Source organism: Belonocnema kinseyi, chromosome 6 (genome assembly GCF_010883055.1).
Source record: "Belonocnema kinseyi isolate 2016_QV_RU_SX_M_011 chromosome 6, B_treatae_v1, whole genome shotgun sequence".
NCBI classification, from domain to species: Eukaryota; Metazoa; Arthropoda; class Insecta; order Hymenoptera; family Cynipidae; genus Belonocnema; species Belonocnema kinseyi.
Window position 1 is genome coordinate 47,461,500 of NC_046662.1, and position 16,497 is coordinate 47,477,996.

Here is a 16,497-nt window from a genome sequence, read left to right on the forward strand (position 1 = left end):
TAGGCTCAATTTATTTCCAGAAACAAGAAAGAATGAATTTCTAGTAAATCTTTTCTACGGTATTTTGCAAGTTCGTAATAGTTATTAATTATTTTAACAATACTCATAAACATATTTAGAATTTGGCTGTTTTTCAATAATTATTTGTTGATTATTTGTTTACGAAGTCAACTAAAAATATCTTTTGAAAAAGTATTTTCCATGTGACTTTGTACATTCACAAGAATTATTAAAACAATTACCATTAAAAATTCAGAGTTTGGCTATTTTTCAACGAATAGGTGCAATTTTTACAGCAGTAGGGAAGGATATCTTTTCGATGACTTTCTTCTATAATTCTGTGCAAATTTCTAAGATTTATTAATTATTTCAACAAATTTTATAAACAAATTAGGAGTTTGGCTATTTTTGAAAGAATAGGTTCTTTTTCCAGAATTTGAATATCTTTTCAATTATTTTTTTCTATGCTGCTTTGTAAATTTATAAGAATTATAAATTATTTAAACAATTACCATCAAAAATTCAGAGTTTGGTTATTTTTCAACGAATAGGCTACATTTCTTTTTCTTGTTGGCGAACTTATGAAGCCAATTGTTAAATTAACCGTGATTAATTTTCGTTAAGTATTGTACTAAATTACTAATAATCGATTTCGCTGGAATGAGTTTTAATTGTGAATAAATTCTCAAAAGATACCATTTTTGGCAGACTTAACTAGCTTTAGCCAGTGACAAAAACTCGTTTTGGTTACTATGATTTCCATCATTATTAATTAAATTTTCCTTGAAACTGATGATACCAAATTTAATTATACTTCAGACAAGAAAAATAATTCTGTCAGTTCATTTTGTAGTTAATCCAATTTTTTATCCATTACTTAAGTCAAGCGTGACTGTATACAAATAGAGAACACCATTTTTTCAATTTTTTTTCTAGGAGTAAAAATTATTTAAAAATCTAACACATTTTGGGTTAAAAGTATTTATCCTAATTTTGATAATTATTAATTATGAAATTATTATTAATAATAATTATTAATAATATTAATTATAATTATTAATATAATTGGGAAGTGTCGTTCATCTTACGCGAACATTGAAAATGTGTATTTTTATTAAAGTCGGTAGGAAGTTTTTATTTAAAAAAATTTTTTAATACGGGTTTTAAATGCAATCTGCAAATTCTTCGACGATTCCCTTAAAATTTGTTAACTTTTTTAGATGAAACTTTTTTTGTCCTGATTCAGAAACTCATTATTTTGAAATTAAGTTTTTATTTTTCATTTAAACTGAAGATTACATTTTTCGCGGAAATGGGATTTTTATTTACCTTTACATTTATTTTCTGTTGAATAAAAGAAATTATGTCAAAAAACGGTTTCCTTAATTTAAAAGAAATTTTTTTCTCGATGATTCTGGAAGTATGAGTTTTTCTTCCATTTTTCATTTTGGAAATTGTTCCATTTTAAAGATATTTACAATAAAAAATTCACCAATTTGCTTATTTTTGAATGTTCATGTCGTTTAAAATTATAAAATCTTAAATATCTTTTCGCAATTTGTTTATTTTGTAGATTAGCCATTGAAGATTCTTCAATTATTAATGTGCATAATTTAGAATTATGTAATTTTAAATGTTGTTTTTAAGTTCAATTTCGAAAATTTGCAATGAAAAAATTAATTTGGAAAGATGTATAAAGAAAAATACTTAAAATTTGACGATTTTGAAGATTAAAAGTAAAGACTTCTTAATACTAGATTTTGCAATTTGAAGAAACTTCAAATGTAAGTCATCAAAATTACAAAATTTTTAGTCCTAAAACTTAAAAACTGGCATAATTTCTAATTTTTAATTTAAAAACTCTTTACATTTAAATATTCATAATTTAAATCTCTACAATTTTTAACAATTATATTTAAAAATTATTGAATTATAATAATATAGAATTGATAATTATCAAGTTTTCAAAATTTCTAATTTTTAACTTTTTTTTGAAATAGTGCAATGCTAAAGATTTACAATTGAAGATTCAACAATTTGGACTCTTCTTTCCAAAGATGTATGAATCAAAATTCTTAAATTTCGATGATTTGGAGATCAAATGTGAAGAGTTCAATTCCAAATTTTCCAAATTGATGAAATTTTAAATGTGAATAACCCAAATTACATAATTTTTTAATTGTAAAACTTAAAGCTTGCATAATTTTTAATTGTAAATTTTTAGGTTCAGGCTCTTTAAATTTGCAGATTTACCATTTAAAGTTGTACCATCTTGCAAATTTAATTTATGTTATTTCATCGGCCAGGCTAATAAATTAATTAATTGATCAAAATTGATTACATTTATTAATTTCTAACTCTTGTATCGCCAGAAAAAGTCTTTTACCAGTAATCGGCAATATTTAACATAAGAAATTAATTTGAAAAATGATTAAATTTCGAAAATATAGAATTGAAATTTATTCAGTTTTCAAGATTTGCATTTTTGAACGTTTTTTTCTTTGCAATAGTTATTGTCAAAATTCAGAATTAAAAAACTTTCAATTTAATGAATTGCATTTTTAAATTCTTCTATTTTTAAGATCTGCAATTCAAGTTTCGTTAATTGGGCATATTTATTATTTACAATGATGTAATTTTGAATGTTTTTTGGAATATGTCATTAAATTTTGAAGATTTACACGGGAAAATTCTTTAATTTTCAAGATTAACAATTTAAAGTTCTACAACTTTGCAGTACAATTTTTAAATTCTTAAATTTTGAAAATATAAAATCGAAAATTATTCAATTTTCAAGATTTGTAATTTTGAACGTTTTTCTTTTGAAAAAGTTCCATTCTGAAGATTTATAATAAAAAATATTTAAATTTAAGAGATTTTTAAAGAAATTTTTAAGATACACTATGGAAATTTCTTCAATTTTTAAGATTAACGATTTAACATTCTTAAACTTTAATGTGTATAATTTATAGAATAATTTTATGATGAATATTTTTTCTGATCAAAATTGAAGACTCTTCAATTATTTCAATTACTCTTCAATTAATTAAATTATTCCTCAATTTGAAGATGTATAAATAAATTTTTTTGAATTTGGATGATTTTGAAGATCAAAAGTCCAGAGTTTTTCAATTCTAAATATTCACTGATCAGCTTTAAAAATATTTACAATTGAAATTTTTCAATTTGTTCAATTCTGAATGTTTATATTTTAAAATCATGACATTTTTTGTATTTTCTTGAAAATGGTCTGTTTTGAAGATTTGCAATCGAAGGTTTTTTAATACTGAATATGTATCATTCAGAATTATTTAATTTTTAATGTTTCTAAATATTTCAATTTGAAAGATTTTCAATTAAAAGCTCGCCAATTTTAAAGATTTATTAATACAAGAAATTTATTTTGGTGGATTTTCAAGATCTACAGTGAAGAGTTTACAATTATAAATATTTAAAATTGAAGAATTTTCGCATGCCAATCATTAAAGTTGCAGAATTTTTAATTTTCAAACTTATAAATTCTATAATTTTCAATTGTAAATTCAAATAATTCTAAACTATTAACTTTTAAATATTTGCAATTAAATTTCTACAGTTTTTAAGAGGTACATTTGAAAATTTGTTGATTTTGTAAATACAGAATGAAAATTATATAAATTTTAAGGTTTTTAATATTGAAAATTTTTTCTAAATAGTTAAATTCTGAAGATTTACAATAAAAAATGCTTTAACTTTTATGATTTACAATTAAAGAATTAATTATTTGGAATATTTATAGTTTAAGATTATGTAATTTTGAATATTTTTTTAAAAATATGTGGTTCAATTTTAAAGATTGACAATGACTTACAATTGAAGAAATTTCAAAAGTAAATTATTAAAATTACAGAATTTTTTAATTTACATCCAAATCATACATAACTTTCAATTTAAATTTTCTAAGCTAAAGCTCTTCCAATTTTAAGAAATACAATTCCAAGTTCTACAATTTTGAAGTGCATTTAAAAATTGTACAATTTTAACAATTAAAAATGGAACTTTATTCAATTTTATAGATTTGCAATAGAAAATTCTGCAAATTTTTAAACCAAAATGACAGCTCTAATTATTTTTGTTGGAAATTAATACAATGTTTAAAATATTTAACATCAAAGCAAAAAAAGAATTACGTAATTTATGCCATCCTTCATAAATTAATAAGAAAAAATTAAAGAATTATTTTTTTAAAGTGTTATTATATTTTATTTCTTAGGATTCACAAATTAAATTTATATTTAAAAAATAAATATAAAAAATGAAGAAATAGCGAAGAAAATTAAAAAGATCGTATAATTCACACTTAATGTTTCACCTAGATATTAACTGTTTCGTATTGAAGTGAACAAATTGAGCCGTATCGGCGTCAAGATGTAATTTTTTCCACCTAATTCGTTGCTATTGATATTGATATTTAATTAAATAGTCTGGTGCGTTATAGGCCATTGTAGTTGAGAACTTTAAGAGTGAGGAAATTAAAAACAGAGTGCGAAATTTAAAAATGAATATAACCGATTATTTATTATTTATTGAAAAAATATACCAATTCAGTTTTTGTCTTTTAAAGATTCAATATTAAATTAAAACTTAAAAGGATTTTTGAATATTTGTGCATAAAATTATTGAAGCTGATTAAACATTTTAGCAGAATTCACGATGATAAAATTTTGTCTTGAAATTCCTGGGAAAATTGAAACTGATTTTTTCTTTTTAAAAATAAATTTTAAGAGAAATCAACAAATAATTTTAAACATTTTTAATTATTTCCTAAAATTTTGAAATAGAATGTGAATGTTTCTAAAGAAACATTTTTTAATTAACAAAATTATAAAATTTTATAATAAATTGGAGTAAGTTTAAGAGATGTGAAGGAGTCTTGAAAAGATTCCAAATAATTAAAGATTCCAAATATTTTTAGAAGTTTAAAAGGTTTCGAAAATGCTTAAAAAATATGTAATTTTAAATACCTGGAAATAAAAATTTTGAAGCTTTTCAAAGTTTCTTAAAGTTTTGACGATAATAAACCAATTTTATTCAAATTCATGGGAAAATTGAAATTAATTTTTAATCTTTTTAATCAATTTTATCAATCTATTTAAATATATTTCCAAATATTTTAAAAGATTTCAAAAATTTTCATAACAGAATCTGAAAGATTTGAAGGCAATTTTTTTAATGTTTCAAAATTTTAAGAAAAATTATAATACTTTTAAATTGATATTTAGAAGGCTAAGGTTTTGTTAATGAATAAAAAATAATTTAAAATATGAAAAGTTTCGAAAAAATTAAAACTAAATGTAGATTTTGGAAGATTTCGATAAAAGTTTCGAAGCTTTTTGAGAAATTTGAAAGGTTTCAAGAAAATACAAAACTTTTCTTAAAATTTCTGAAAAAATTGTTAATGACTTTTTATTTTTAATAATTATTTTTTAAAGAAAATTTAGAAAGGAAAAAACATACACTTTTTAGTATTTTGAAATAAAAATAGCAAGCTTCTTAAATATTTAGAAAGGTTTTACGATAATAAAAAAATGGTTCGTAATTTCTGGCAAAATTTATACTGATTTTGTATTTTTTTAAATAAATTTTAATAGGAAATTGACAAATATGTCAAGTATCTTAAATTATTTTCTAAAATTAAAAAAAATCTTCAAGATTTTGTAGTAAAATTTTTAAATTAGCAAGATTACAAAGTTTTATAAAAAATATTGTTTTCAAAAGATTCAAAGTTAATGTAAAACTTGAAAAAAAAATTGAAGATGCTAAAACAAATGTACATTTTTGAAATATTTGTAAATAAATACTTTGAAACTTCTCAAGTATTCTCAAAATTTGTTATTGTAACAATAATATTCAAACAGACTTAAATTTGTCCTAAAGATTGGCAAAATCATGAAAATGGAACCTGGAAGATTTGAAGGAAATTGGTTTAATTTTTCAGAATTTTAGAAATTTTTAGGTTTGCAATTTCACAAATAATTTAAAAAATAATTAAAAATTTTAAAATGTTTCTGAAAATTTTAAACAAAATGTAAATTGTGAAACACTTCAAAAAAAATTTGAAGCTTTTTAAGAAACTTGAAAGGTTTCTAGAAATTTTCAACAAAATACACAAATTTTCAACTTAAAAAAAAGTGTCAACCAAAAACTAAAGATTCAAATTGTGAGTTAATAAAATTAATGTTCAACCCAAGAGATGAATTTCTATAAGAAATAATTGCATATTTAATGGGAATAGTCACATATTCAATTTAAATAATAATTTTTAACCAAAAAATAAGAATTTAGAAAAATAGTTACATTTTTAAACAAATTTAAGGAAATTTTAACTGGAATCATGTATCTTTTGCAGGAATAAATTTAATTTAAAAAAAAACATTTAATTTATAATTAAATGATTAATGTTAAAGTAAGATAATTAAATTTCCAACCAAAATAATTAATTTTATCGAAAAAATTGAGTAGTTAAATTTTTATTTAAAAAAAAAATAATAATTTTTAACCGAAGAGATGAACTTTTAACTAAAATAATGAAATGTTTAACTGAAATAGTTCGATTTTCAGATTTTTCAACAAAATATCTAGTTTTTTTTATCAAAGATGAATTTTAATTTAAATTTTTGATTCTTCAAACAAAAAATTTAATTTTTAAAAAGAAAGTTTATCTCTCAACTAAGTTATTAAAAAACTAGTTGAAAAAATTAATTTCAAATCAAGAAAAACGAATTTTCCACAATGAAAAATCGTTTTTCTTGATTTAAAATTAATTTTTTACACTGGTTAATTAAAGTAATTTAAAGCTACTTTTACAAATAGATAACCATCGCCATTCAATATTATATTATAATTTTTTTAATTTGAGCAGCACGCTTTCCAAAAAATTCCCTGACTTTAAAAAAAATTTCCTGATATTTTCAGGTTTCCCAGGTAGGGTACATACCCTGTTATCAGGGACCAAACATAAAATATTTGAGTGTAAAGATTTTTAGATTTTTTAAAAATTTTCATTCTTGATCTTCAAATTAATCTAATTTACAACCCAAAAACTACAACTATTTTCTAGAAAATTTACTTTTGCTTTAAAATCCATATTTTGTTGTGAAACATTTAAAAAGATTTACCTCATTTTTTAAAAATAATCTGAAAGAATTTTAAACAATTTTTATAATTTAGCAGGATTTTTTAATTTTTCAAACAAAATGTTGAGTTTCAAAAATTTGTTTTGAAAGAAGCTATTTAAGAATTTTAAAAAGTTTTAAGATAATGAAATCACTTTCTTTTTAGACTCGTAGGAAAATTTATAATGATTTTTTTATTTGAAAACATTAGTGTTAAGAGAATATTTTTAAAAAATTTTAAAAGCTTAAAATTTTCATGAATAATCTGTAAGATTAAAAAAAATGTGTATAATTTAGCAGCGTTTAAAAAAATGTCTAAAGAAAATGTGGCTTTTAACAATTTTCAAAAAAGAGGCTTTTAAGAATCTTGAGAGTTTAACTATTTATTATTAATTATTATTATATAAAAAATTATATTTTACTTGTATTACTTATATTATATTTATACTTTTTTTATATTGTTGATAATTCTATTTTGTACAGAATATTCGTCTTTTGGCTTAAAGGTTTAACGATTTAGGTGATTTTTCTTATGACTAACAAATTTTTATTTGTTGAAGCTTTATTTTTTTTTGCAAGAAATTAAATTTTTTTCGTTTAAAATATCAACTGTTACACTTTTTTGTTAAGAATTCATCTTTTTAGGTTGAAAATTCAAGTATTTTGTTGAGAATTAAATTATTTTGTCAAAATTCCACCTTTTATGGTGGAAAATTTTTTTTTACCCTCAAACGGTACACTCCTTTCTGGGCCCTACTAAAGGTACACTGGTGCGAATCTGGCTTTTGCATTTTCAACTTCGAATATAAAAAAGAAAATTGAGACTAGAAAAATGTTAAACAGATGCTTATTGTGTGAAATTTCCTGATGAATCGAATGGTTCTATAGAAATTTGGATAATCATTAATTTTCCCCATAATAATTTGTTATAAATAAAGCGGCCTTTTTGAAAAAGCACTTTTTTGGAAGAAGTTCGCTATTTCTTCGCATTTTATTTAAATTAATTAAACTTTGCGGGATTTTGCAGTTAAAGGAATACACAATCATGGACAAATATTGTTAATGCCGAGAATATAAATCTAGTCTTTTTACCGGTAGGTCAAAATTTGGGTATTTTCAAATGCATGATTTACAGTTATGAAGGAAGGGAAATGAAAGTAATGCAACAATTACATGAAAAGCTTCATATTTCGAATTTCTTTCGATTTTTTTCAACAAGGAAAGCTTACTATTCGCGACAATTTTGGCATTCGATGCACATTGATGAACGATGGTCGTCGCACATCCTTCGCATACATATTAGACATCTACAATGCATCTGATGGAAAAATCACATTTTTGCTAAATTTATTGGAAATTATTATGAAAAATCGATAAATAACAAATAAATGTACATAACCATACTTACATTCAACAAACGAACGAAACTCTTTTACTTGAGAACAATATTCAGAAATTCCAGCTCGCAACACTTTACCACGCGTAAAAGGTACACAGGTGCTGATTTGCACCAATTTAATTTTCTCGTCATCTTGGAGAGATCAACGAAACTGGAACTAACCGGAATAGGGTCTGAAACCTTGGGGTTTGGACATATTTGACGTGGTAGGGATAATCCCGTACAGCTGTTTATGATCAAATGCTACCAACATTTCAAAAACGATGATGCGAATTCGCACCAGTGTACCGTTTGAGGGTTAAATAAATAAATAAATTTGAAATTTTTTAATTTTGATCTGAAACAAATTTTATTCTGCTCCTAAAAGATTGGTCAATGAAAAATCAGGGAATTTTGAAACTGAAGATTTCACCTAAAATTATCTAAAATTTTTAAAATGTCTATTATTTTCAATTTTTACATCTTAATAATTCTAGATACTATTGTTTTCATTAAATTATTTCAAAAAATTAAAAAATTTCATTTACCTACTTATCTGACAGAAGCAAATAATCGTGTTTCTAGTTGGAAATTATTGACCATAATCTTTTGTAATGTATTCTGGAAACTTGCTAGGCAATCGTTTTGTAAGAGCGAGAATGCATTAAAAGCTATTAATAATTCCTTATGCAATTTTCAATCTCATAAGTCGATATGCCAGTTTTTTTCTTATCAACTAAAGCATAAAATAGCGTGAGCGTGAAGAAAGGAAAATATTGAGAGCGTACTCGGAAGAATTCAGTATTCTATAAAATAACTCAACATCATGATTTTATCATACGAGCATCATGAATAGCGCTACTTTTGCGTGCAGTTCTTCGATTTGAGGGGGATAATAATTTTCTATATAGAATTAAAATTTTTTAATAAGCAATTATTTAGTACCTTTATTCTTTTAAATTTTATAAATAAAATTTTCGTACGGTTCTTAACAAAATTCAAAAAGATTGTTAAAGATTTCATTAATTTCAATAAAGAAGACAAATTTTCATGAAAATAATTGAATCCTTAACCAAAAAAGATGATTTTTAACCATTTGTTTTTAACCGTAAAAATTAAATGTTTCCCTAAAGAGACGAATTTGCTACAAAATGGTTACATTTTTGCACCCGATTTTTTTTCTCAAAATAAAGTTAATGTAAAACTAAATAGTTGAATTTTCTACCAAGCAGATCAATTTTCTACGGAGAAGATTAATTTTGTACAAGGGGAAGAATTTGTAATAAAATAGTTACATTGTTAACCAAAGAAATTAATTTTCAACTAAAATTATCAATCTTAAATAAAAAAAATTTATTTTTAAGAAAGAAGTTGAATTTTTCACCAAGTATTTGAATTTTCCAAACAAAAATGTGAATTTTCAACCAAAAATTTTATACTTGATATTTCAATCAATAACTGTTAAATTTATCTATAAAATAGTTGGACAAAATAGTTGAATCTTCAATAAAAACAGATTAATTTGCAACCCGAAATATGAATTTTGATAAAAAAAATTAATTTTCTGCCAAAAAAGATAAAAAATTGTATTCTGTAATCAGTATTTTAAGCAACAAAAATTTAAATTTGAATAAAAAATAGTATAGTTCATTAAAAAGATATTCAATAAAATAGATAAATTATTAACCAAAGAGATAAATTTTCAGCTTGAAGTTGAGTTTTCTGGCAAAATAGATGAATTTTCAAGAGAATAGTTACATTTCAAAACAAAAAGATGAATTTTATAATAAAATGATTAAGCCTTAAGCAAAAATATTAAGTTTTCACAAATTAGTTAAACTTTTGACCCAGTAGTTATTTTTTTTTAAATCATAGACCACTAGCAATTTTTAACCAAAAAACATTAAAGATTTTCCGAAGGAGGCAAAACAGTTTGATTTTTAATAAAAAACTATGAATTTTTAACAAGAAAGTTTTTTTTTGAAACAAGTAGGTAAATTCTGAAACAAAAAGATTAATTTTCAATTAAGAGCATTAATTTCCTGCTAAAAGAGACAAATTTTCAACTAAAAAATTTAATTACTACCCAAAAGAGATAATTTTTCAAATGAAAAAGACAAAATTTGTATCAAATATTTGGATTTTTAACAAAAAAGATTTTTTGCTCAAGAAAGAAAAAAAAGTTCACTGAATTATAATTTATGGGGAAAAGAATGTCTAATACTGAAATCAAAATTGGTAATAAACACCTTTGCTTATTTCTTTTTAAGTTATATCAATAAAATTATCCTATGTTATTTGAGAAAATTAAAATTTTCAATTATTCTCTTTAAGTTATTTTTTTCAAATTAAAAAATTACTTTCAATTTTCTCAGAAATGTCAAACAAACAAAGAAATCCTCAAAAAAACCTTTCAAAATATTAATTTGTTTTGAAATTTTTTCTTACTTTTTTAAAGGTTTTTTTTAAGATGATCGAATTTTTGAAAATAAAAAAATTGCCTTAAAATCTTCCAGATTTTTTTGTCTTAAAACCTTTCAAAATTCTCAAAAAATCTTCCTTTTAAGAAAATTAAAAAAAACATTATTTTGTTTTCAAAATTATAAAAAAACCTTCTTTGTTAGAAAATTAAAAAAACACACACACACATTTTGTTTAAATTGTTTTTAGAAAGTCATGCTAAATTATAAAAATTGTTTAAAAATATTCTAGCTTCTTTTTAAAAATTTTGAAAATCGTTTGAAATATTTTGAATTTTTTTCAAAATATTCACTTAAAATTAATTCGTTCAAATAAGAAATCATTAGGAACTTTCCTAGGAATCTAAAGGAAGTGTTCTCATTGTCTTAAAATTTTCCAAAATTCTTAGAAAGATTCTGTTCCAAATCTTCAAGATTCAATTTAAAAAATTGAAATCTTCATAAGTTTAAAATCATTTTTTAATAATTTCAGAAATTCTAAAATATCTATTGAACTAAAAAGAATTTTTCCTGATATTTTTTAATCTTAAAAAATTGCAAACTTTATTTCAAATCTTTTACATTTTTTTCGAACTTTGAACTTTTTTGAAACTTTCAAGAGAATAATAAATTTTTCTTAAAATTTTTGGAATAAAAGATTTTTTGTTGTGATAAATAAATTTTAAGAGAAAATAACATTTTTTTTCAAAATCTTAAAAAATCTACATTTTGTTCATTTTTTTTTAATATTCTTAAGATTTCAATTTCATGTTAGGATTAAAAAATTATTAACTACTAAATATTGTCTGAAACAATTTGGTTTTCCTAAACATTTAAAAATTATACAAAATTTAAAAAATTGGATTAAAATCTTCCAGATTCTTTTTCGACTTACTTTGAAATGTTTTAAACTTGAAATTATTCTTATCAAATTATAGCATCTAAATCCATTAAAGTTTTCCCAGAAATATTAAAAAAATGTATTGTTTTTGTTAATTAATGAATTATTCTGTAAATTAAGATATTTTAAGTTTCTGTCCATAATTTCATTTATCTCATCTCTTTGAATGTATGAAAAAGTTGACAAATTATAGTATGCGGTTTCGGTTTTGTAATTCCTAGAACTGATGGTCCCCATAGTTATTCAGGGAGCAGGGCAAGAGACGGTACTCTCGCCTCGGAAGGGCCGCAGTGCGCGACTACTCAGTCGAGTATATTGCGCAATATTATGCAATATTATTCATTCCATCAATTAGAATAGGTCCAGGCGTCCCTGGCTGTAAATTCAAAAGAACAAACTGAAATGATTATTTTTTTCAGATGAAGAAGATGACTCAGCCAATCAGCGTACTAGTCTCATATCCCTCTTCCTTTGGTGGAGGACCAAGAGAGACATACGGAAATTCCGGAATCCTGATTTCTGAGCACTGGGTCCTTACTCACGGATCTCTGATCAACCCAATGATGCTGAGGGACCTGAGAATAAGAAAAATCTTCCAAAATTTAAGGATAGATGAATTCTTCAATATTCAGGAAGAAATCAGACGGGACATGAAGTTTCGCGTAATGTGGGAGAGTTCAAAAGGTGTCAATCGGAAAAGACACATGGAGGAAAAGGAAGGTGTCACAGTTTTCGCCTGGAAGTGCTCTCTTCTAAAAGAGACTTTTGACAGTCTTTTTGCATCCTGGAGCTTTGATAAAGTAGCCAATACTGACAGGTGTTTGTTGCCAGTTTTTCTGATGATAAGTCTCAAATCTGGTCAATCAGGAAATTCGATATCGGCTGCTAGAGAGGCTTTGGACAGTTTTGTTCAACAGGATTTGGCTTATCCGATGAGAGGATCAATCACAGAAGTTGAGTCCACGCCGTTTGGTAATCCGGTTTTTATTGATTCGGTTGCACGTGGCGTTGTTAGCAATGTAGTTGGCTTCCAAAGATGCGTTATCTTGACCGACGCAAATTCAGTCCCAGGTTGTGAGGGGGGTCCAGTTTACATCATCGACGAAAGGTGAGCATTCATTCATTCTTTCTTTCATTCATCTACTCATAGACACAATAAACCCCGGGATATTTGACCATTGAATAGGATTTTGATTATCAACATCAAATGAAAATGATCCACTTTTGTGGATCCAAAATTAAGTTTTGCGTGAGAGAATAAAAAAAGCAGTCAAATCTCAACCTACTACAATTTAACTCCTCTACAATCTCTTCTTCACCTTCTTCCACTATCAAAACTGCTACCTTCGCTTCCACTCCCTTTCACATCTTTCATCTTTTTCTACTTCCCCTTTCTCCTCCCTTCCCTAACTTTCGTTATCTTTTACTTAACCTTCTCCTCACTTTAACAATTAACAACCCCCCTTCCGCAGCCCTCACTGACCTTTTACCATTCACCCGCAATACCCTACTAGTACTCCCTTTACTTCCCCTAATTTCCAACTCCTCATTTCTTATCACTCTCTCTTCCGTAATTGTCCCTACTTCCTCAGCCTACATTTTCCCTCACTGAATATACTCCCTCATTTCATCTCATGAGGATTCATTCATTCTTTCTTTCACTCATCTACTCATACACACAGTAAACCCCGGGATATTTGACCATTGGATAGGATTTTGATTATCAACTTTAAATCAAAAGGATCCCCTTTTGTAAGACGTTAATTTAGTGTGACAAAGTTTAACCTTATATAATTTACCTCCCTTACACCGCTTCTCTACCTTCTTCCACTTCCCAAACTTCTATCTCCGCTTCCACTCCTTTGCACAAACTTTCATCCTTTTCTACTTCTACTTTCTCCTCTCGTTCCCAACTTTCGTCCTCTTCTACTTAACCTTTTCCTTACTTACTCAGCTGAGACTTTTCTTCCTCAGCCCTCACTTGCTGTTTAACACTCACCTGCCTTACCCTACTAACCCTCCTCCCACGTCCCTTACTTCCTTCTTTCTCCTTCCACCCTCTACTCTAATTTTAACTACTTCCTCACCTTATATTTTCTCTAACTTACTCTACTTCCTCATTTCCTTAGACCTCTCATTAGGGTTCATTTATTCATTGTTTCGTTCATTTGTTCATAAAGACAGTAAACCCCGGGATATCAGATCATTGAATAGAATTTTTATTGGCAATATAAAATAAAAATGATCCACTTTTGTGGATCCAAAATTAAGTTTTACGTGAGAGAATAAAGAAAGCAGTCAAAGTAGGCGCTCTGCGACTACCAAAAAGGATTTCTTAACTCATTAGGATGGTAATTACAGTAAGTATTGTTAGTCGGTCAAACCTCCTTCTCTTATAATTTTCCTTCCCTGCACCTATTTTCAACCTGCTTTCATGTCAATACTTCAACCTTCACTTCTCCTCTTTTCCCCAACTTTCGTATTCCTCTATTTCCCCTTTATTTTCTCCTTACATCCACAGCTAACACTCCCCTTCCCTAGCCTTCAGTTGCCCTCCACTAATCTCCCGCTCCAGACCACTTGCCCGTCCCTCACTTCCCCCTGTTTTCCCTTACTTTCCCTCTTATAATTTACCCTTATTCCTGACCCCACATTTACTCTTACATACTTTACTTCCTTATTTTCTCTCTTTTTCTCTTCTCAAATCCCTCTTATTCATTCTCTCATATTTTGCTCGTTTCTCTCCCCTCATTTTGACTATCTTCCCATTTTTCGTTTTCCGGACTCCCCTACATATCCCTCCCTACACTTCCACTACTTACGTTTTTTCTACTTCCACTCCTTTGATTTTCATTCCCTAATTTATCTGCACTTCCCCCGATTCTACTCCCCTCTTTTCACCAACTTCCTGCAAATTCGTCTTTTTTGGTATAAAATTAATCTTCTTCATTTAAAATTGATCTTTTCGCTGAAAAAAATAATTACTTGGTGAAAAATTAATCTGCTTTAAAGAAAATGATCTAATTTTATCAAAATGTCATTTTTTGGGTTAAAAGTTCGACTGTTGTGTTGAATATTCATCATTTTATGTTGAAAATTTAACTGTTTTTCTAGAAAATTAATTTCTTTGGTTAAAAACTTAACTTTTTTCAAATGTATCTTTTTAGTTGAAAATCGAAAAACTTAGTTGAAAAAACTTTTGTTTGGTTAAAAATAAATTTTTAAACTGCAATTTTAACCATTTAATTTTTTGTGAAAAATTGTCTGTCTCAAATAAAAATTCATGTAGTTTGTTGAAATTTCCTTTTCATTTGTAGAAAATTAAGATCTTTGTTTGAAAGTTAACATTTTTTGTTGAAAATTTTACTATTTTATTTTGGATTGTAAACGTACCTTTTGGCTTGAAAATTCTCTTTTTTTGTTGAAAATCAATTTTTTTAATTAAATTATTAACTATTTGGTTGAAAATTTATCTTTATCATTAAAAATTTGTATTTTTTGGTCGAAAATTAATCTTCTTGGTTAAAAAAATTCAACTACTTGTTTCAAAATTTCTCTTTTGAAGTAAAAAATGCAAATATTAGAATAAAAATGCATCTTTTATGAAAATTCAAGTATTTTGTTAAAAAGTCGTCTATTCTAGTAATAAATTAATTTTTTAAATTCAAATTTTGGGTTGAAAATTTATCTTTTCAGTTGAACATTTTTTGTTATTTTTTTGGAAATTTGTCTTTTTTGATAGAAAATTAATCCTCTTGGTTAAAAATTCATCGTTTTGGTTAGAAATGGTTTTTTTTTGTTTTTTTTTTTGTTTTTTTTTTAATTGATTCATTTAACTGGCAATTAAAGTATTCCATTTTTAGTGTATTTTTTTTAGTTCTAAATTCCACGGTCTGACTAATTTTTCCCCTCACTTCCCCTACTTCATCTCCCGCCTTTTTTAACATTCAAGAGAATAACAAAATTTTCGTAAGATTTTTGGAAAAACGTCCAATGGTTTTTCATTTTGAAAATTGAATTTGAAGTTAAAATTTCATGCAAATTCAAAGCATTTTAAATGAGTTGCAAAAAGCTTCATAAAACCTTTCAAAAAAAAATAAAAATTTTATGTTTTTTCTGAAATCCTTAAAAATCTACGTTATGTCAAATTTTTTGTTTGAATCTTCTCAATATTTGAATTTCATTTTAATATTAGAAAAATTGTAATAACTTCTTAATCTCGTTTGAAACAATTCAGTTTTCCGAAAATTTTTAAAATCCTGCAAAATTATAAAAATTCTTAAAATCTCCCAGATATTTTTTCGAAATATTTCGAAATCTTTAAAAATTAAAATTATTCGGATAAAATTCTATCTATTTCATTTTTCGAAAAATTGCTATGTTTTAGTGAAAATGTATTTTTTAACTAAAAATTAAACTATTTCAGTTAAAGAGTAATAATTTTAGTTACAAATTATTCTCTTTGACTGAAAATTCAACTTATTTTTTTAAATTCAGTTTGCCTGAAAATTCATCTTTTATTGTTCAATATTTTATTGCTTCGTTGAAAATTTCTGTATTTTGTTGAAAATTCGTTTTTTTTTGTGCGGAAATTAATCTCCTAAA

General features: G+C 25.2%; 1 protein-coding gene across 4 annotated transcripts in view; it reads left to right on the forward strand.

The window, feature by feature from the left end:
• LOC117175713 (peroxisomal leader peptide-processing protease) overlaps nt 1-16,497 on the forward strand; it is a 288,980-nt gene that overhangs the window by 259,468 nt on the left and 13,015 nt on the right. For all 4 annotated transcript variants that reach the window (XM_033365483.1, XM_033365485.1, XM_033365484.1 and 1 more), the window contains one exon: nt 12,312-13,000. In XM_033365483.1, the coding sequence (XP_033221374.1) occupies nt 12,312-13,000 (689 nt within the window). The remainder of the gene's footprint in view (nt 1-12,311; nt 13,001-16,497) is intronic.